The sequence below is a fragment of the Fistularia commersonii genome, chromosome 14 (genome assembly GCF_037954325.1).
Source record: "Fistularia commersonii isolate RoL2024-O1a breed Wild chromosome 14, RoL_Fcom_v1.0, whole genome shotgun sequence".
Taxonomy (NCBI): domain Eukaryota; kingdom Metazoa; phylum Chordata; class Actinopteri; order Syngnathiformes; family Fistulariidae; genus Fistularia; species Fistularia commersonii.
The window spans coordinates 10,161,525-10,184,474 of NC_141297.1; the positions used below are offsets into that span (position 1 = coordinate 10,161,525).

Consider the following 22,950-nt stretch of genomic DNA (forward strand, 5'->3'; position numbering starts at 1 on the left):
CCCTTAAATTTGAGTGCTGTCCTGGATGACGATATGTTCAGTATTTTTTTCTAAAGGTTTTTAATAAATATCAGTCGAGCCTCTCGTGGTTTGTATTCTTCTTGATATTTAATACAGTTTCAATAAATGTATACATTCTTCATGCAATAAATGTCCCATTCCCCTTTAACTGTGTCTCTCTATCCAGACGGAATGTGCAAACTTCTTGCGAGTCCTGCAGATTTTCAACCAGACACACCTCTACGTGTGCGGCACTGGAGCCTTTAATCCCCGATGTGCTTATATAGCTACAAGTGTCTTCCAACAGGTATTACTGCTGTCTGTCACACACACACACACACACACACACAATCAAACACACTGTCTCTGGAATGCAATATTTTAGTGCTTTCTAGAAGCTCAGGGACTCTTGACAGAATTGTGAAAATTGGGAATTTGTAATATGGATCATGATGCTTTACTACCAGAAGCTCATCCAAATTCCTGCAAGGGCGTGTTGCAACAGATTTGATTTAGATCCCAGATTCTTGGTGAATTCTCTATGAATTTCACTCTGCTTTGGTGATACTCTTCTTTAGACCTTTTACTCCGATTTATCATTTGTGACTTGGACTCAGACCTTTACCCTTCTTTTGACCATGACTCAATTCAGTCTACTGAAGTGACTTTTAATTTTCTGAGACTTGCCTAAACACTCTTAACTTATGAGCCTGGTCTGTCAAGGCAGTATCTCTTTGTGTGGGCTTCAGCAATTTAGACTCCAGACTACTCAAATTTGAGATGTATGGGGATTTGACTCCAAATTACTTGGAAAGGTACCTACTCATGCACAGGATGGATTTGTGATTTAGTTAGTGAATCCAGAAAGTAAACAGCAAGCAAGAATTTTATAAATGTGTAGATTAAGCTGAAGATAAAAGTAGCATCAGAAGTTAACCAGAACACACAAGCTTGAAAATTGAGTATTAGCACAATACCTTTGGTCTTCAAGTTTCTTAGATGTATACCAAACTAGAATTGTAGCGCATCTAACGTAGTAATGTATAATTCAGACAGAAATGAAGCGTGAAAGCAAGAGAGGGAGAAAGACCGTAAAATAATGATGCCGAAGCATTTAAAATCCTCTTTTTTTTAATGATGCACCAATGTTGGTCCGACCACCCATCATACCATCATAGCTTCTCCACCCCTATGCACAGGCCTATCAACAGTGTAAATGTCACAACTGTGGCATCTGCCCTCATGCCCATATATCTTCACGAGTTTATCCTGTCTCACCTGTTTTCACTATCTACATTTTTTCACGTGGGATGAACACACCTGCTTCCAGTGGATGCAGACCATTTTTGATTTGACATTTTTTTCTTGACATTCAATATTTGCAGTTAATGTCTGCTGTTATGTTTTGTTTGAAACCACTGAAATAATGAAATTGCAAATTTTTTCAGTTTTGGGCATTGAAGCATATATTTCTGTGAGCATGTGTGTGAGGTTAAAACTCGGCATAGGTGTCAGTGTGGGGTCAGACACTGTGTGAGCTGGTATGTGTGTGGTGGGGTTTTTGTTCCTGCATTTCTGGTTTTCTGTAGGTTACATGCATGCCTTTCAGCAGTATGTGTGTCGGGTTAAAGCTAATCCCATGAAAGGCCATGCAAGATCAGAGAAAATGCTCAGACGTGGTGCTTAGAGGAGCCGGTGGTGCTGACTGGTTTAAGACTCCACTTCACACATTGAGAAATCCCTCCACTTAGCCTGATTACCCTCAATTAGTTGCTCGCGCTCAGTGTATGTGTGTTTTCATGGTATATGACTGAGGCAGGGAATGAAAAAAAAAGAATCAGCCAATTCATAGATATGAGTCAAAGCTGTTGGTCAGCCCAAACACAAAGTACAGCTTATTCTGATCAGTTCTGTCATAGTGACCTCCATCTCTGTTTTTTTCACCAGTCAGAACACAAGACTCTGTCTTACAGCCAGACAGAGTGTGGGAAAGGGAAATGTCCCTACGATCCCTTCCAGAAAACAGCTTCAGCTGTCATTGGTGAGTTAACCATCTGTTTTCTCATTCACATATTAAATAGTTAGAGATGTAGATCATCACCAGAGCTAACAACAAGATATACAAGATTTTGGCTCTTTTGCATGATTTGAGACGACTGAAACAAATCTCATCATCACTCACTGACCAGCTGCCTAAAAAGCAAACTATATGTGAGTGTTTTTCCAGGAGCGTTGGTACTTTTAAATGTCAGAAGCAGGAATGAAATTCTGCGTGAATCACATTTACCCAAGTTGGCCATATCACAAGGCTAAATTTAAAAAAAGCATATCTTACAATTATACATGACTCCAGAATACAAATTTTCAGAAAAAGAGTGTAAATGATGTTGGTAAATCCATTTTCTTCAAGGTGTTACGTAGCTCTTCTTCAGTGAAAGCATGCTGAACAGGTCAAAATTGTATTGATAAGAAATGTCAATAACATTATCACTCCATCATTCTAGACTTTTAAATCAATTATTTCTTCTGCATAGACGGAGAGCTCTATGCAGGCATTACATCAGACTTCATGAGCCGGGACTCTGCCTTATTTCGTAGTCTTGGCAACCGTCATGTCATCCGCACTGAGCAGTATGACTCCACGTGGCTGCAGGGTAAGTGGAAAGAAAGCTAAAGAAAACCTAATTTAAATACGGGCCAACCAGTTTAAATACTGGTGTCTAAACTAATAGTTGGAGTTAACATCTAAAGTGTTGGATTGTATCCCAGCTTTAAAATTCACAGTAGTATGCAACAAAAGGAACTATGAAGCTATGTCTGCAAAGTGAAGTTCAGTGATAATTCATTTCCTTTCTGATGGTGCCAGAAAATGAAGGTAGTACATCTCTCAGTAGCCCACTGACAGTAGTATACTGACAGTCTGTGACAAACACACACAGCCAGATGCTATTATGAGTTGTACTGAAGGTCTGCCAGAGTAAGAGCAGCGCCAAAACATACATTTACCTACCAAAAACAGGGTGAATGTTTTTTTCACAGAGAGCCTGCTTTCAGTAAGGTTTCCTTCTTAGAAAACCTCAGTACACACACACACACATACTCCCCAGTAAAAAGATATTGCAAGTCACTTTACATGGCGCTGAAAATAAAAATAAAAAAGCACTTGATGAAGGTCTACATGCAAATGAGGTCTCATTCACAGTGGTATGATTAAGTAATGAATCGCAATGGTGATGCATTCATGGCGTCCCATCTAAACTGATCTATAGTGTTGGTGTTTCAGAAATATAGAATATAGCATAATCACGGCTAACAGGGTGTATTTGAGATTCCTGATAGATGGATTACCAGTGATAGATTAATTATTTAAAAATCTTTCACAAATTTTGTTTTTACTTCTTTCTGTCTTTGAAGTCAAGTCTTTAGGCTATTATGAATAAAAACATTAACAGACGTACTCTTACTTTGCAGCCTTGATTAAACAGCATATCAAGGGCAAAATAAAAAAAACAAAAACAGAAAAATCTCCTGAATGCTTTCTCAGTGTTCTATCGTGTGTCAGGGACTTCTGAAGATAACAATATGATACATGTTGACTTTCAGCTGTTTGTAAACTCAGTATTGCCTTAATCTCCTCTTGCTCTTTGCTCTTTGCTCTTTCCTCGTGCACCCTTACAGCAGTTTACGTGCATATCACCTCAGAATTCATATTCCTTCATACTCAATCTGTCCCCCCTGCAGATGCCCAGTTTGTGCATGTCGCGCCACTGTCTGAAACTGATAATCCTGAAGATGATAAGGTCTACGTGTTCTTCACTGAGCGCGCTCAGGAAGCCGAAGGGGCTGCAGGGAAGGTGCTCTACTCCAGGGTGGCTCGTGTGTGCAAGGTACAGACTGTCTGATCGCCGAAGATACCACCTGCGTTTGTTTGTGTGCTCATATCAGACTTCTGTTTCTGCATGCAGTTTACTTTAACATGTTTGTTTTCATGGGTTAGGACTCCTACGTGCTGGTCAGCTTGCATATCTGAGTCTATGGAGTCGTTCGTTTACGTAACAAGTGTGTGCTGTGGATTTGTACAGATAACCATTTGTGTGTAGGGGACTGTTCAATTTTTCCATTTACAGTGTCCTTACCAAGTCTTTTTCTCCACTGGGAATATTTAAATTTTCACACATTCATGGGCCAGGGAATATTTTTATTTGGTATGATGCTTTACAATTTAATAACCTTGCCATGAATACCACTGTTATATTCAAATTTTTTTATTTTGTCCTGACAGCATCAGAAAGGTATTGATTCTACTTGGAGTTATTTTTGTCCAACATCTATGATAATTGAGGTGTTTGCTATTATTCTGTCCATTTTTGACAAATGTAAGTGTTGCCACAACACTTGAACTTCACCTACTATCTCATATGGGGTCAAACTGTCAAGTCTGATCATGTCAGTCAGTTAATATAGAATTGATAGTTGTGGCCCTAATTAATACTGACATTATTTTAACACATTACTTAAAAGCTAGACCTTATTGTTTCTTTCTTGAAAACAGTAGGTGTCCCTTTAATGGGATGAAAGAAATATTAATATTAATAAAACAACTAATTCATTGGTATTACAAAATAATTACATTTTAATGTGTGTTTGTACACAGAACGACATCGGAGGTCAGAGGAGTTTAGTCAACAAATGGAGCACCTTCCAAAAGGCGCGCATGGTGTGTTCAGTCCCAGGACCAGACGGCCTACAAACACACTTTGACCAACTGCGTAAGTACAAGCACCCTCATAAATACATAATATGAAAGTTATAAGTTCACATCAAACTGTCATAGTTGGCTGATTCCCTCATCTGTGCTAAATACTTTTAAAATGGCCATTCCCCCCCCCCTCCTTTGCTCACTCCTAAAACCTGCTTTTTACCTGAAGCTGAACACCATCAATCAGAGCTGATGGCATAAAAGCACCACCTTTAACTCACCAAATCGCCACATCACCATGTTTCTCGGTATCAGCATTTCAGGGTTTTTCTCTTGTCCGTTTCCCTCGTGATATGTTTTTGGATTTCTGGCCTCTGACCTTAGCTCAACGATTCGGATACATTGGCTTGTTTTTCTGCTTCTCTTAGACTGACCTCAGAGTGATTAAATTGATTTTGGAGTTTTGCATTTGGGTCCTGATATCAGGCCTCAATGGTCACATCAGTAGGAGTGATAGCAAAAGTTATCTAAAAAAATGACAGATAGTTCAGACATACAGGCAGTCTGTAATTGCAGAGCTGGCACGTCTCACTCCGATATGTCACGTTGACAACATTGTATTAAACATACAATGTTCAACCTCAGCCTCGAATGTGTGTACGTGAATGAATGGTTGCACTGTTACCACGGTGATCAACAGCCCTGTTGGTCACCTTGGTTCGTCTTTGTGCCTCATCCTTGGTAACCACAGCAACTGGCCTAAACATTTTGTTGCTGTGGATTTATTCATTATCCAGGGTGTCCGCCTGGTGGCTCTGTGTGTGTGTGTGTGTCAGTGTGTGTCCGTGTCTGTGTCTGTGTCTGTGTATCTGTGTGTGATCTTGTAAGAATGCTGTCATTTCCAAAACCTAGGTCCACTGTACTTTTGGCTAACGAAATTTAATGTCAGTCCAAATATGAGACCCATAGCATTCTGAAAATTTCAATTAAGGATGATTTGGGTTGGGGGACGCTTACATATTAATTATTGTCAATGTGTGTTTGTGGGCGCTTGCCCCTGTAGTTCAGTCAGATCTCAATTCCACAATGTTTTGTTCTTATTTTTTTGTACCCTCGATGTAAGAATACCGATTGTTCTCTTGTTTAGTAATGTTTTCTTGTTCAAGTGCGAACATCTGGATCCAGACTTCCAGAAATGCCCCAATATTCATAATGCTGGAACAAATAAGCCTGCTGTCTACTTACATTTTCAAATCACAAATAAATATTTTAGGATTTGCACACTTTTTCTCCATTTTGGCATACCGTATTTTCTGCACTATAAGGCGCATCGGATTATACTGTGCACCTTCAATGAATGGCCTATTTTAAAACCGTTTTCATATATGAGGTGCACCGCAGTACAAAACAAACGTTCTGACAACTCGGTTCACTCCCAAAACAAGTTAGTGCATTCACAATACGGTAGCATACGTACCAGTAGCTCTTACTCGTATTTGCGTTGCCTTTGTTGAAAACAATGTTTTTCTAATTCCATCTGTCACAGTTCAAAGCTTTTCATAAAACAGAAGCACCAAGAGGACTGCCTCTAAATTCATTGATGTTCATGTCCCTAACTAGCGCTGTCGCCTTCATTCGAATAGTGACTGCAGAGACACTTCTACTTGCTGCTCTCTGATCAACCCACTGTTCGAGTTTGTTCTCCAACTGTGTCCATTTCGCTTTGTTTCCTCGGAAATTGTTTAGTCTTCTTTACTTGGTAGAGGTCATCTTGTTGCTTCCTCCACTTCCATACCCTCAATTCATTTATGTTGAATTCTCTCGCTGCTGCTCCATTCCTGTGTTCTACTGCGTGACCGATTGCCTTGAGTTCGAACTCTGCGTCGTAAATTAGAAGCTTTTAGGTGCGCCTTATAGTGCAGAAAATACGGTAAATGACTAAATGTAAGTCGAATTCCAGGCAGAAGCAAAGGACACTCGGTCAAGCTGGGGGGGGGCAATTTCATACAAGTGTGCCGGATATGTTGTCACAGTCTGTGTAGAACCTTGCTGGTAATATCAATTTTTCTGTACTAATGATAAAAATGTTCAATTTTTTCAATAGATATTATTATAGTGTTTAACAGGTTTTTAAGCTACGGGTATACTTAGTAGGTAGGGGACAAAAAATAGTCAGCCACAGCAGATGGAGCTTGTGCCCATGATCCCTGGCTTAGGAGGCCACTACCTCATGCCTTAGGTCCGAGGCTGGTAGTATAGAACAAGAAAAAGCAAGAAAATATTGAACCAAAACCACTGATATGATCATTTGAGTGTTTCGTATGCAGTTTCATTTCATTTTCTAGACTCACACGCAGCCCACATTCAACTTTTATACAAATGAATCATTTTTATTTTCTTTATTAAAAGGGGCTCTAGTTTTACAAATCAAGCTTTGCAGTTTTACAAACTTTTTTCACTAAAAGATAATCAATTTTACTAAGATCTGGTTTGCAGCTATTGCAGCACCTATTAAAAACAGATAATTTGACAAAAGTCTGTGCCTAATCCATTAGGCCAAAGAAGAAAAGTGTTTTGACTTTTAGTAAAATAGGCTGGAAATATGTAGACAGAGAGAATGAAAAGGCAAAACCTCATGGAGACAGGACTGGTTTCTTATCTCTCGCAATTTTGTAAACAGACAAATCTCAAAGTAAACAACATGACTCCTAGCTTTGCTTTACATACATCCACGTCCACACACACACACACACACACACATACACACGCACACACACACACACAAAGCACATACTATATGTGTTTCTTAAATGTAGTAAATCCCTCACATACTTGCAATGTACGAAATATCTGAAAACATGCAGACAGCTTTTGAGCTGATGCACACATGCCCCAGCCTCCTCCTGTGTACACAAAACGGTCCTGACTTGTCAAAGGCATAAACATTTCTACGTAGTGTGCTTATGGCTGTGTTTCATTCATCTGATAAGGGTGCCTACAAATTTGTTTGTGAACACACTTCAGTAATGCACACACATACAGAAAACCACAAACCCATATACAGGAGTTTAACCAATCAGGTTAAGAATACTGTCAGTGTTATGTTTATATCATGCTCAGCCACACAGAAACACTACAAATCCCATAAAGCCAAGAGGATCTGCGGGGCCCTGATGTCAGCATGTGGTGGTTCACATCTGGCTATTTGAGTTTAAAAGACCATTATGACATTTTAAGCTACAAAAACACAAACGACAGCTAAATCAATCACCTTCTCAAACCATGATCTGTTTAATGCAGGATATTTTAAATATGACTATGGACCCATCACCTGCAAGAGAACAAGCATGCAAACAAGATGTGTTTGATCCACTGACCTCTGGATTACAAGCAAAGCACAGTTCCTCACAGCTGCCAAGAAATTTGCAGTAGAAACTCAACATTAAAATGTAGTGTTGCAAGCAAAATTGTATAAGTGTTTTAGAAAATAATGTGCACTACTGAAGCTATGTAGGTACTATACATATTTGCAATTGCCTTTTAAAAATTGATGTTCCTTTGCAACTCCACCCTGCGATTTGGCTGAGGAAGAGGGAAAGACATTACTCCTTATCATGACATGGTATGATGTGATACCAGGAGAAAAAGTGTATTCAGGGGTATGGATAGAACAGGGGTGGGCAAACTTTTTGGGTCAGGGACCACATTGACTTTTAAAATTTGACAGACAGGCCTGGTTAGCACAAGATACAATACATGAAAAAAAAAAACACATTTGTTAACTGTATATATTAGACTCATCTGACATTTGCTTTGAAAATAAAACCAGCTTGGTTTAGAAGGCCCTGACGTTTGCTTGCATTTCATGCACAAACCGGTTTTTCCCTTGTAGCTTCACGTCCAGCTCATTCATGTGTGTCAGTATGTCCACAGTAGAGGCTAAATCACATAGCCAATCTGTGTCATTCAACTCAGGAAAATTCTCAATTAGCTCCAAAAATGGAAAAAATATCCTGTTTGAGCTCCCACAATTATTGATCCAATCATTTAATCATTCACATCCACTATGAATTCTGTTCCAATCTTCAGCAGGCCAGATTAAAAAGACCAGCGGTCCGGGTATGGCCCACGGGACGTGTTTGCCCACCCCTGGGCTAGAAGAAGCCACTCTATGTTCAGATTCTATGACCTTATGACTCATGGCACGTATGAAAGGAAATATTCACACAAGGTTACATATATTTCGCGAGCTCCTTTTTATAAGCAATACTTGGCCAAGCAAACCGTTGCATTAGCTGTTAAGTCACTGGAGCTTCCAAGCTTTGATTGTAGAAAAATATACAGAACCTTAGACAGAGGCAGGATGTGTTCATGAAACAATGCTGGTAGAATTATCCTAGATAATCACAGCAGAGTTTGTTTAACAATTTCCTGAAGTCCTTGAAGTCTCCTCAGTGAAAGCTTTTGTGGTTAAGCTGATGTCCAAAGGTTCCTGTTCTAATGTTTTGAAGCTCTTATAGATTGAATTGGAAATAAATCTTCTCCAGCAGTGTCAGGCCAAGTAAATGATTTATTTTCACCAAAGGAAGCCATCCCACTTTACTAAAGACATGTTAAGAGTTTTGTTTGTTTATATGAATAAGTTACCAGAAAACCACACATACCCAAAACTATAAATCTAGTGGTGGAATGAAGATTAGCGCTGTTTCAAATGTTCGCTTCACAGAATGAGACTCCTGAGTTTATATCCTGCAGTTGTGTGCTTTTCTCAGTTTAACAGTCAACAAGCATTAATTTTTACTTGACCCATTATATGTCAAATCACTTCAATTCATTACTGTCACAAAATGCACAAAATAATAGAATGTTTCAGTTACAAGGCAAATCAAATAATTTTTTGTGTTAATGATTTTAAAAATGTTTTCCCATCAGATTGTGGAAAATCTATCCTGCTATTTTTACATGCTTAATAGAATGTTCTTAGACACACCTCTGGGTTAGATCCTCTTTAAGCTATGTTTTTTCACTGTAAAACTTTTGAGAAGAAATCATGAAAGACATAATTGCAAAAATCATCTAAAAGCTCCGTAATACCACCTCTTATCATTTATTTTATTTTTTTCATTTTATTTCATTTTATTCTCATTCACTTCTATTTTTTATGTTACTTCATCAGTTTTGTTTTTAAGTTTTTGCTTTTTTATTTATTTTTTATTTTTTTATTTTTAAGGGTTTTCTGGAAAAAAAAATCCCTTTGTGTGTGTATTGACTTTCAACATCATTAACGTGTCTTTGGTTTTTCATCACAGAGTGAAGCAATCTGCTGTTTTTGATGGCCGTTGATGCACATGCGTTGTGTTTAATTTTTGTACTCTCCCAACAATTGGCTGGTTTTTAATTTAACATCTGGTCTGAGCACCACATCGCGTGATTCATGAGACACATTTGCTTTGACTGTGCTGCTCAGTTGTATTGGACCCGATGTTTCATGTGTCTGGTTCTTGTTGATAACTCGTGGTGGCAGCAATTCCAAGTCATGTGTCATTTTTCAAAAAAAAAACATAGTCAAGTCAGAGTGGTTTGTAATGTCCATTTTCTGTTGTGGGGATAACAGATGCTCTGCTACTGCTGTCTTTTTGAGCCAAAACACCTCACGTTCCCTTCTGTTGATAACCGTTAAGCTATGAGCTCACAGTGCTGTTTTCGGTTGTTGTTGTTTTTTCGGTTATGGAGGACAGTTTTGGTGTGAGGTTTTTGAAGCCAGAGACAAAAAGCTCTCTGTGGCCAGACTTGGTGTCATGACACCAGACGCTGAGGAATTTACAGACAGAAGAATTTCGCCATTGTCTCACCTGAAAAAAAGTCGAGTGAGACATCTCTGATGGGAAACATCTCAAAACCAAAAACTCAGTAAAGGCCTGAAACAAACAACATCTAGGCCTGAGAGTGACGGTGAGAATGGACATGAAGACTAGAAAATTCAGTATTATAGAAACATAGAAAGATTCACTTGCAACATCAAATAATCACAGTATTTCAACATAACAAATATATTACTTCACTTATAGCTGATAATATTTTATAGTAAAGTTTAAATTCAAAATAAATTTGCCTGTGGTTGAGATAACTTTTAAGAGACAGCCCAGCCCCAACCCCTTCAGATGCACTACCTTTTTTTTTGTTTTGTTTTTTTCCAACCACTCAGAAACAATAGTAAGAATAACTTCTCCCATTTGTATGTCTTTTTGGAGTTCCATTCCTGCAATGGATTACCATGAGGGATGGAATCTGAGTGAGAGATGGGGGGTGAGAGAGGAGATGAATTGAGGAGTAACTATATGTGTGACATCAAACACCTGGACAATATCAGATAAATGTTACTGATGTGTTTCCAAATAAAGTCAGTATATGAAAAAAATCTTTTGTTATGCTTAGAGAGATTGGTCATGTCACGAGGCCTTTATTCAGCTTCACTAATACATCACGGTTTGCGTGAAAATACTTGAAAGGGAGACCCAGTTTATCTGGAGAAGAAGCAGAGGAGAAGATATTGCTGGCTGGTAGAGGAGGAGGTGGAGAAGGAGGAGGAGGAGGAGGAACAAAAGGAACCACAAGGCTTCAAAAAGAGGGGGAAGGGGGATAAGATGAAGGACAAGGGCAGAGATGTTGACCAGAGAAGAGAAGGAAGGAGGAGGAGATTAGCAAAATAGAGGCTCCAGTTCGAGGTTAGAGAGAAGGAGAAGAGGAGGAGAGTAGGAGAGGGAGAGAAGCCTCTTACAACGTGAGAGGAAGATGAAAGAGAAGAGGGAGGGAACAGCCGATTATGAGGAACTAAAATTTAACTTGAGAGTTGAAAGGGAGGGATGGAGGATGGAGAAAGGTTGTCAGAAAGAAGAATGGTGAACCCTAGGAATGAAAAAAAAAGGAAAAGGTAAGGAGAGGATACGTGAAGGAAACTTTTAAGATGTGTCCATATTTAGAGGTTATCTATGACTTCTAAGAACTCAATAAAAGGAGCATAGACAGCCATATGTCTGCTGCAGACACCAGGTTTCCACCCCTCAGAGTTACACTGAACTTAAGTCAACTAAATAAGTCAGTTTTCAATACACAATTGTGGCTTATGCAGTCATTTTTCATCTGAAAGGAAAGGAAAAAAGTTTTAAAAAGTAAACAAGGCCTTCCAACATCATCATGTTTGTTTTTATTTATACTGGTGCAGAGTGAGGAAAATTACTTTGTAGACTCTGGTAACGAAAAGTGTGAAGCAAACCAAATTGATCAGCAATAGAAACAGGAAGGAACAGACAGGAAAATATTTTCACACTAGGACTTTGTGCTGCACAGAAGGAAGGCATTTTTCCCCAATCAACATAAAGTAATGGGCGGTGGTATTGGGAGGGATGAGAGGGAGGGAGAGGAGGAGGAAAGGGTGAATGGGCAACAATAGAGAAGGGAATGACCAATGAGAGAAATGGGGAGGAAAGGGAAAACATGATGGAAGTGATGTTGTGCATTAAACCACCAGAAACTGAGATTGGTAACAGAAAGCACAGTGAGACTTTTGAAAGCTACAAGGTACATTTTCTAATTTAAATTGAATAAGACCTCTGTGCTGCAAATTGAAAAAATACAAGATTCTGAAAAATATGAATAACAACTTTTGCCAAAACTGTTTTCTACTTTCATGCAGCTCCATCTCAGTTCATACATCTGGAAGTGTAAATCACGTGAATTTTATACCATTTGGCTATAATCTGACAAATAAAACTGAATCATGTGACCCTTTTTTTCTTATAATCACATTAATATTAATTTGCCAAATCAAATTATTGTCAGCGACAATTGCTACTATTCTGTGCAATGAAAAATCAGTTTTATTTTCCTTTATGATCAATTGGCACACAATGGTGATGTCAAAACTGATGATCTATTTCAGAGAAATCAAGCGGAGGTCAACAGAGGTTGCTGGGAGGGGGGTTAATGTGTTGTGGCGGAAAAAAAAAAGATGGAGCGACAGATGGAATAAGGCCAATAGCCAGGGGGGTTAAAGAACCAGACAAGATGGAAGCGAAGTTATTATTGGAAAATTAAGATGGCAAGGAGGAGATGGGAGTGTGAGGTGACAAGGAGGCGAAGGTGGATGTTGGCATTCAGAGTGGTTGGAAAGAGAGGGAGGGAAACAAAAAGGAGGATAGGGGTCTTTGCCTCAGGGGTGATGGCTAGACAATTAGGATGAGGTGGGGGGGAAGATAGGGGGTTAAAGCTGCAGGTCTGCGGGCTAGACAAGACTATCTTCCCTCAGGGGGAAACAGGCTTTTTGTTTAGAGAAGAAGACACAAGTACAGTCCTCCGGAGAAAATAGGCCAGCCAGACAGATGGACGGGGGAGATAGAGGGATGGAGAGATAGTGTGAGGGAGGCAGAGAGACTGGGAGGGCTGGAGAAAGTGAGAAACAAAGAAAAATGAGAACTACTGAAAGGGATTCTGAGAAGCCCAGGTGGAATAAAGGAGAAAAGGATAAGGGAAGAGCACCTGATGAAAAGATAGTGAGAGGAAGAGGAGATACAGAAACAAAGACGTCTAACCGGGATTTAAGGATTACTGTCTGTATAAGACTCGATAGCCTTATAGAATGACACAATTTGTATATTTCTCCAGGTGAACAAGAAAAATTATCAGATATTTTTTTCTTAACTGCTAAAATAATTGCTTCGTCTATTATCCTCTCAGCCCTGCATGTGTCCCCCCCCCGTTGAAAATTAACAACAGTCAGCTGACAAGAGATGAATAAATCTAACACTAAATTAGTCCCAGTTTAAACTTGTCACAAGGTGATAAGAGTATATTTTTTTTGCCAAGTTGAGCTGTAAATAAGTGAGATGTCTCCTTCAAAGGCAGAGGAAGGGAAACTGCTTGCCATGTTTTTTCCCAAGTTTCAGCGAGTTTTCATCTGATGCTGAATGCAAAGGAGGCACTGAGAATAAAGACACTTTCAAGCAAGATGCAGGGACTCGCTGTTGTTCCTTACAGGGATTACTGAAGTTTCTGCAGTGTTTTTTTCTGTATTAAGCCATCTATATTTACCATTACACTCTACTTGGCCTCCTTTCTATGAGCTTTTAACCAGATAATTATATGGCCTTCTCAGTAAAAATGGATACTTTATTTCCTTTGCATTCTCTTGGGGTTAGTACTTTGTTTTTGGATTATGTTTAAAGAGTTACTGCACTAATTAGTTTACTTCTTAGAGGGTGTCAAAGTCAGATTTTGAGAAACCGTATATTATCTTAAATAGCCTCTGGAGGAGACTTGTCGAGTCTGAGAAAACAAAGTTGACAAAATGTTGCCAGCAAAGTCAATGTTTCAGATGAATGACCAGAGGTGCCTGCAAGAATTCTGATAAAGGCTCTTTTTTCATCTAGAAAAATAGGAAACAGCTGTTTTCTCAGTCGTTTTGTCATCCAGTGAGTTTTCTTTTATTTCCTTTTTTTTTTATTAAATATTCTATTGGTTTAAGGAAACCAATATTTATGAGCTATACAACAATAGTTATTGGTTTTCCTGGAAAAAAGACAACCAAAAATTTGAAACAAAAATGTTGCCTTCTAGTATACGCAATATCTGGGAATTTCTTTACAGTTTCTAGCCAGATATGTATTAGATTATTTTTTTAATTTTTCAATTTAATTGTCTGCTTATTGGCTAATGTAACATTTATTTTAGTGCTAGTTATAAAATGTTGGTACACTAGTTTCAGCCACTCCAGAGATGTTATCAGATTACATTCTCAATCTCACCACTACTGCTTGGTTCAACATCTAGTTGGAAAATCATATAGTTTTTCCAACTAGGGAAATGCCTAAAACCAGGAAATAAATGTTTTGCATACCTGCCATCAGTGGCATGTAGTATTTAAAGAAGCACACAAACAGAACTTTCACAAGACAGTATACTATGTGGGAATTCCCTTGCATCCAAAGGCCAAATAAATATTCAGAGTCATTGAAGAGAAACACTGCGGTTTCTCGCAAAACAATACTTTTGCCTGAACAGCACTCTTGGATAATTGCTGGCCCAGTAGCTAAGAAAGACAAAGATCTGGACATTTCATAAGACTTCTTCTGTTTGCAAGGGTAATGCTATGAACACTTCACATATTGAAAACTTTGAGACCAAACAACAATGTACTGTAAAGTACGAGTAGGAATATAACATATTTTTGATATCAAGATAATACTCATCTGGTGTTTGCCACCAGTAAAATGAAGGCCCCAGAGTGTTGTGATCCCCTGAGGGCTAATCTATTTAGGAGGCTTTGTTGGTTTTTATCCATTGACTTTCAAACAATCAAACTCTTAAAACAGAAATGAAAGTGTTGAGTGAAATAGTGTGTGGAGGTATAATTGAATTGAATGAATGTTAATGTCATTGTTGATGCAATGATTCACAAAAAAAAAAGTTAAAATAGCTTTTTATATCTGGAAGGTTGCTGACCCCTGTCTGATTTAACTGTCTGATTAGGATCGCTATTACATGTGCAGATCATTTACAGGAGAGCTTTGGCCTTGTGGTTTGGAGAGAATTTGATGTTAAGGAGTTCAAACAATGTTAGCTTCGAAGTCTGTGGATGGATCTAATTTTGTGTCTCGGTAAAGGAAAAATAAATGACTCCGCGGGTCATACGAGAGAAAAATTTTACATCCTTGAGTGTTTAGATTTGTACTTGATTACAGGGAGAACCTTGTCTTGTGGACTAAAAATGAAAAGAAATACTAGAGGGCATAGCTAAAAAGGGTATTCTCTGTCATGGTGGGGTGAGATCACGATCACCCCCATTTCCAAATATGTTGCAGGGGCAAAAAGTCAGACTTTTCAAAGATCTTTTTTGTATTTTGAAACAAAATTAGGTTTAATGCTCGTGAACAGCTACAGAAAAAAAAATCTGCAATCTTGCAAGCATGATAATGAAAAGAACAATATAGTAATATACTGCAAATTATTGGATTTCTTTTTTTATTACCCATTTATATTACAAAGTGTCAGGAGCACCCTGATGAATGTTTTATTAAAATCCCAAAACTTGCATCATTTAACGCTGAAGAGCTTGTCTTTCTTACAGGAGCCGATTTTGCCGCCAATACAATATAAACAGGCTGCAGCTTGTCGCCATTCCATTCACCTTCTCTCTCGAAGGATTATTTACAAATCTGTGGCACAAACTTGTCGAATGGGCGGCACCGTGACGCAGTGGTTGCGCCTCCGCCTCACAGCAGAAAGGGCCCTGGTTCCATTCCCACAGGGGGCTTGTCTGTGTGGAGTTTTTGCATTTTGTCCCTGTTTCTGCGTGGGTTTCCTCTGGGTACTTCAGTTTCCTCGAGCAGCACAAAAACATGTAAGAGGTTAAGTGGAATACATGGAAAAATTGCCCGGATGTGTGAATGAGAGAGGGAAGTCGTGGCTATGCGATCGACTGGCGTCCGATGCACGGTGAATGCCGCATCTAGCCCGATAACAGCTTGGCTGTCATTGACCCTGACTGCAGGATATGCGGTAGACGGTGAATGGGTGGAAACTCGTTGAATGGAGACAATCTGAATAGACATGTTGTTGTCTACGCTCCCATAAATGGCTCTGACCACCTTGGCTGATCCATGGACAAGTACATATAAAGTTGCATTCAAAACCAAATGTTATCAGTTTTTTGGTTCTGTTTGGTCACAAACTAATCACCCAACTCAACTGCGAAGTTGAAGGGTGTCTATCTTTCATCTCAATGATAACGGTCCTATAAAATTCAGCTTTACACATTTTGATATAAATCCTCTGATGCCCATCCTTTTATAATTCACTTCTTCATTGCACAAAACTTTGAGATGCCCTCTGATGAAAGTGTTCACTAATCCCGTATATCATCTGCGCTAATAAAGTCGAACTGCAATCTGCACAGTTGTAAGAGAACCAGGGATGTGGGAGTGAAAAGAAATAGGAGATGGTAAAGTATTTGATGAATGAAGGGTAGGAAGGTCACACGTTGAGAGGTGAGCATGAAAGAAAATGGAGCTCAAGTTAAGTAGAGTGGAGGAGTGATGATATACCGCAATATATGATAACAGAAGGAGGCACGGAGGGAAGGAACAGAGAGAAAGACAGGACTGTCATTCTAAACATCTTTATGTAAAAGGTGAGCTTCTCATAATAGAAGTTGTTGTTTAAAAGCACAAAGAATTGTTATTTCTTTAACATTCACAATTTAGAACACATATTTTATACTATGGGCGGAACTTTTATTTTGCCAGCGCAATCCATGTAGGGTTGATGACGTATACAGGTTGCATTGTATTAACTTTGTCTTTCCGCTAGTTCTAACTTTTGCTCGGAACAGTTAGCAATATATAGAGTAATAATGCCAGATTGTGCTGCTTGTGGGTGCAATTTACAGTCCAAGGGAAACAAAGGGAGTGATGCTAATCTACACAGCTTTCCAAGGGACAGGAAAAGAAAGAAGTGGAGAATTGCTTGTGGACATGAACAACTGTGAAGGCAGAGTGCAACCCTGGACCGGTTGCCACTTGATCGCAGGGCCACCTATAGAGATGTATAACCATTCACCCTCCTTTTCACACGTCCAGGCAAATCAGGCTCTCCAATTGACCTACTGCATGTTTTGAACTGTCGCAGGCAACTGGAAAACCCAGAGGAAACCAATGCAGACAAGGGGAGAACATGCAAACTCCACACAGAGAGGCCCCTTATTGAACCTTCCTGAACCTTTTGCATTGAGGCAAAAGTGCTAACCACTGTGCCACGGCATTTAAGTGTTATTATATGATCAACTTATTAAACTAAACTTTCTTGCCAAGGTTCCTGCAGTGCTACTCTACATTCATGTATTGGAGGAGGGACATGGCCACAAAGGATTATATTTCTCTTTCGTAGAGTCATTTTGAGTCCATCTGTGTGGCAAACGTGTGCGTGTGTGTGTGTGGGTGTGGGTGTGTGATGAGATTAGACTTCCTTTAGGACTCTGCTTCCATGGAGGCCACCTGAAGCAGCAGGAACGGCAGGAATGTAGAATTATTGTTTTTGGGTTTGGACTCATAAAAACAGAAACAACCAACTTTTTTTTTTTTTTTTTTTTTCAATTTTCCCTTTTGTATTCGGTATTGAATGGGAAAAGAACAATTGATGCAGTGGTCGTAGAGCATGCGTGGATTCACTTGATTTCAATGGGACTGAAAAAAACGTTTTGTTCACTTAAAAAGTTCTTTATTATCTTGTAATCAAATACAGTTACAACCACAGCCGGCAGGCAAACACATGTGTAGAACATCTTCCCCAGAATTGACTTGCTTGTTCTTTGTCATGTTCCAAGTTTTCTAGAAGAAAAATGTGCATTACAACATCCCTGACAGACTGGTTATATAATATTTTCTTTTAAGTTTTAATGTGTTTTTCATTAAAGGCACACTATATAGAAATTGAAATATCATATCATGAGTCAATTTCTAAAACACCAAGTCTGTCTTTATATTTATCCATTCATCCATCTTCTGCCGCTTATCCGGAGTTGGTTTGCGGGGGCAGCAGCTAGAGCAGAGAGGCGCAGACTTCCCTCTCCCCAGCCACATGGTCCAATTCTTCTAGGGGGATCCCAAGGCATCCCCAGGCCCACCTAGAGACACAGTCTCTCCAGCATGTCCTTGGTCTTCCCCGTGGTCTCCCCCCAGATGGACATGCCCAGAATACCTCCCCGGCAGGCATCCAGGAGGCATCCTGACAAAATGCCCGAGCCACCTATTCTGACTCCACTCTATAAAGAGGAGAAGCGACTCTACTCTGAGTCCCTCCCGGATGGCCGAACTTCTCACCCTATCTCTATCTATATCTCTAAGGAAGAGTCCGGCCACACTGCGGAGAAAACTAATTTCAGTCGCTTGAATCTGGAATCTCATTCTTTTGGTTACTACCCACAGCTCGAGACCACAGGTGAGGGTAGGAACGTAGATCGACTGGTAAATTGAGAGCTTTGCCTTCTTGCTCAGCTCCTTCTTCACCACATCAGACCGGTTCAGAGTCCACATCACTGCAGGCGCTGCCCCAATCTGCCTGTCAATCTCCCACTCCATCCTTCTCTCTCTCGTGAACAAGACCCTGAGCTACTTAAACTCCTCGAATTGGGGTAGAACCTCTTCCCTGAACCGAAGTGGGCACCAGACCTGTTTCCGGTTGAGCACCATGGTCTTGGATTTGGAGGTGCTGATCCTGATCCCAGTGAGAGCTGGAGATCATGGACTTCTGAAGTCAGCAGAACCACATCATCTGCATCTTTGTGCACTGTGGACAGAATAGTAAGAATTTTTATTGAACAGGGAAACATGTTTCCACACTGTACATATGACATTAAACACTTTGAATCTTGAATCTGCAAAAAGCAGAGACTCAATCCTGTGGCCATCAAACCAAATCCCCTCGACACCCTGGCCGCGCCTAGAAATTCTGTCCATAAAAGTTATCAGTGACAAAAGGCGGAGTCCAACTGTCACCGGAAACTGATTCAGCTTACAGCACTGTAACCCTAACCCGAGGCAAGTCTGACTACATCTAGTCGGAATCTCTCAGCCTTGCGCACCAGCTCGGGCTCCTTTCCTGCCAGAGAGGTAACATTCTATGTCCCTAGAGCCAGCTTCTGCAGCCGAGGGTGGGACCGCCAAGGTCCCCCACTCTGGCCACCACCTGGCTCACACTGCAGCTAAGGTGGCAGCTCAAGGAGGGGAATCTATATACCTGTCTATATTATATACTTAAATTATGTTGCAAAAAGAAACATGTCTTTAATTTTTGTCCTTTTTAATGGTAATGTATCAGCCGTGATAAACATTTTTTGGTCCTCAGGAATGAGTCCATCAGAGGAACAGCACATGTCAGATGTTCTGGACAGAAGGTCAGAGAAGCTAGAGTGAGATGATTTGGTCATGTACAGATGAGGGATAGTGAATATATTGGTAGACGGATGCTGGAATTGGACCTGCCAGGCAGGAGGTCTAGAGCAGGGGCAATCTACTGGTCGATTGCAAAGGCAACATGGGTTGCCATTGTGCCAAGTGTGAAGTGTGGTGGAGGGGGGATTATTGTGTGGGGTTGTTTTTCAGGAGCTGGGCTTGGGCCATTAGTTCCAGTGAATGGAAACATTTTGCACAATTCCATGCACGGTCGATAACAACATGAATCACAGAGTCTGGTGTGGATGAACTTGACTGGTCTGCACAGTCCTGACCTCAAGCCGATAGAATAGCTTTGGGATGAATTAGAGCGGAGACTGAGAGCCAAGCCCTCTGATCCAAGATCAGTGTAGCCAGTGTAATCACAAATTCGCTTCTGGAAGAATGGTCAAAAATTACCATAAACACACTCCTGAACCTTGTTGACAGCCTTCCTAGAAGAGTTGAAGCTGTTATAGCTGCAAAGGGTGGACCAATGTCATATTGAACCCTATGGATTAGGAATGGGATGTCACTTAAGTTCATAAGCGAGTCAAGGCAGGTGAGCAAATACTTTTGGCCATATGTGTGTATGTGTGTGTATATAATATTTCCTGAAGGGAATATATTATATTATATTATATCATATTATATTATATAATATGATATAATATTATATCATATTTCCTAGGAAAAGGGAAAAGCCATAAGGAAAGAAGAGGTCCCCTCACACCAGCTGTCTGCTGCAACCTGTTCAGTAATATTTTCATCAGTCTGTGACATAGATTCCTCTGTCCACTGTGCCAAATTATTACATGGGCATTTACCAGGAGGTTGAAACTGCAACACTAGGTTTCTAATTACCGTGATACAAAAAAAAAAGGGAAAATTACTTATCCTCAAATTAAAAACTTCCCCACTGAGAAAAGCATTGTTAGTTTTAAAACCATAGAGCATGAAAGATGAATTATGGCAGTTGCTACTGGGTTTAAAAACAGACAGATGCTGAAAAATGGGTGTGATAGCATTGTGTCAGATTCATTGAGTCTGAAATGAAGAATGTGGACTGAGGTGTGGTATCAGTTTGTGTGACAGCAGGCGTCATCCTCCTGCAGTGGACTTGACACTTTGCTCTCCCACTGTGGCTGATTATTAATGGCCACAGATTCATTATAAGCAGTCAGTCAGCCATGTTGCCAGAATATCTGACATTATTAGTCACATCATGAGACTGCCGCACACATACACACGCACTTACACATGCACACATGCAAACACCCTACCGTACACTCACTGAGATACACGTGAAACAAATGCAAAAAGAAATCATCCTTAACAAATTGACAGTTTTAGACACGCTCACAAATATCCCAAGGAGCGGCCACAGTTTTAATGAATCTGTTCAAAATGAATCACGCTTTCAAACATCACCCGAGATGATTGTTTTCTGTTTTTATTCTCTCACACCAGAGGACATCTTTATCCTTCATGGGAAGGACAAGAAGAACCCTCTCATCTATGGGCTGTTTACCACTTCAAGGTGAGTTAAAGTGGTGTTTGTGAACTGAGAAGTTTGTTGAAAGTACCATAATGATACAGCATGGGAGGCAGAGGGAAAAAGACATTGGGCAGGATGTTTTCATTTTTTTTCTATAAAATAAGTCATGACTCGGAAGAAGCTATGATTGATCAACTTCTCCAAACATTCATCGGCTCTACTGAGCTGTTCAGTAAAGAGAAACACTACACACAAACCATAATACCAGATACTATATTGTCTCGTATTATGGATTCTGGCAAGAGGACTCGCACATCTGCGACAGAATGTGGCTACCATGCTGTCATGTGTCACACAGAGACAGTGGGCTTCAGATAGGATGCTGGGTCTTCTGACACTGTGACTCATGGCTGAAACAAACAATTCCATGCCAAGGAAAAACTCATACTATCAATTAATATCATACCGGTACTGATATTTTTATTCCTGACAATAGCTTTATATTGTATTCTAAACAGTGTATTGTTCATGTGATTTTTTTTTTTAAATGTATTTGTATTCATTTATTTTTCTAATTTTTTAAATGTATTAAGGAGCAAAATTTACCATCTGTTGGTTTTAAAAGCCAAGTGTTCTATAAAATAGAAATGTCCCAAAATAGAATTTTTATTTATAGCTGTGAGTGAAAAACACAGTAATGTCAGATGTTCTCAAAATGAGTAATTTGATCATGTGAAGAACTATGTCTCATCTTGGAAAAAAAGAACTCCTCTGACCTGTTAAATTTCAGTATTTCATAATGCATGAAAAAGTAAAATTTACGTTTAATCCCAGAAATAACAGATTTTTTTTAAATGTTGCGACAACCACAGTCAGAACATGTGACTACTTGCAGAACATGACAAAACTAGGTTGAAGGATGTGGAAATACTAAGTAGTTTTTAACAGACTGATTTGAATATTTGAAAATGTGTCCATATGTATTTCCCATAATTGCAAACATTTAAAGATGCTTGATGAAATGTGGTACACAATGGAGCCATATTTTTAGTAATCATTGTATTAAAATTGTATTTCTTTTTTGTTTTAAGCCCCTTACTGTACAAAGAACATAAAGGACAAATAACATGAGCTTTGCATATTTTTAGATGTGATTCTGTCAGGCAGGACTTTCCATTGCAGTAAATAAGTATATATCACAAACAGTAAAGATTTAGGCAAAAACCGAAAATATCTAGAGATTTTATTAGGCTAGGAGGTTAACTAGCTTTGTGTTTCTGCGACAGTTGTTAAAGCTGGGATGTAAAGCAAAGTGCAATATAATTCTGAATTTGTTTTTAAAAGCTATCTAAGGAGCTTGTTTTGGTACCAAATTCCTTACATTCTCAATTCCACTACTTTTAGTCCTTGAGTAAGCAACAGCTTAAATCGAAAGCTTGACAAAAGTTATTGAAAAACCATGAAATCAGCCTGATTAAAGCATAAAAACTAAATGTTAATATCTTCTAAACGGTTTGCACAGGGGAAGTATGCTGCCTATGAGAAATTACAGAAGCATGTAAAAAAACAGCACAGTGAAAACATGGCACAGATGGATGTCAGCTGACACACAGGGAGACAGGTGCTCATTGAGAAATGCACTAATGGTTGCGGAGAAACAGACGAAAAGAGAAACATGATAAAGAAAAGTGGGGGTAGAAAAAAAATGAAGTGAAAAAAGCATGAGTCACAAGCTAAAAAAAAAAAACTTGCAGTTTTCTCCCAAGTTTCTG

General features: G+C 39.4%; 1 protein-coding gene across 2 annotated transcripts in view; it reads left to right on the plus strand.

Annotated features, from left to right (window-relative positions):
* The window catches only part of sema3h (sema domain, immunoglobulin domain (Ig), short basic domain, secreted, (semaphorin) 3H), a 64,168-nt gene that overhangs the window by 30,668 nt on the left and 10,550 nt on the right, over positions 1–22,950 (plus strand). For both annotated transcript variants that reach the window (XM_086159287.1, XM_086159286.1), the window contains exons 4-9: positions 188–307; positions 1,948–2,041; positions 2,535–2,654; positions 3,742–3,887; positions 4,655–4,769; positions 21,151–21,220. In XM_086159287.1, coding sequence (XP_086015413.1) covers positions 188–307; positions 1,948–2,041; positions 2,535–2,654; positions 3,742–3,887; positions 4,655–4,769; positions 21,151–21,220 — 665 coding nt within the window. The remainder of the gene's footprint in view (positions 1–187; positions 308–1,947; positions 2,042–2,534; positions 2,655–3,741; positions 3,888–4,654; positions 4,770–21,150; positions 21,221–22,950) is intronic.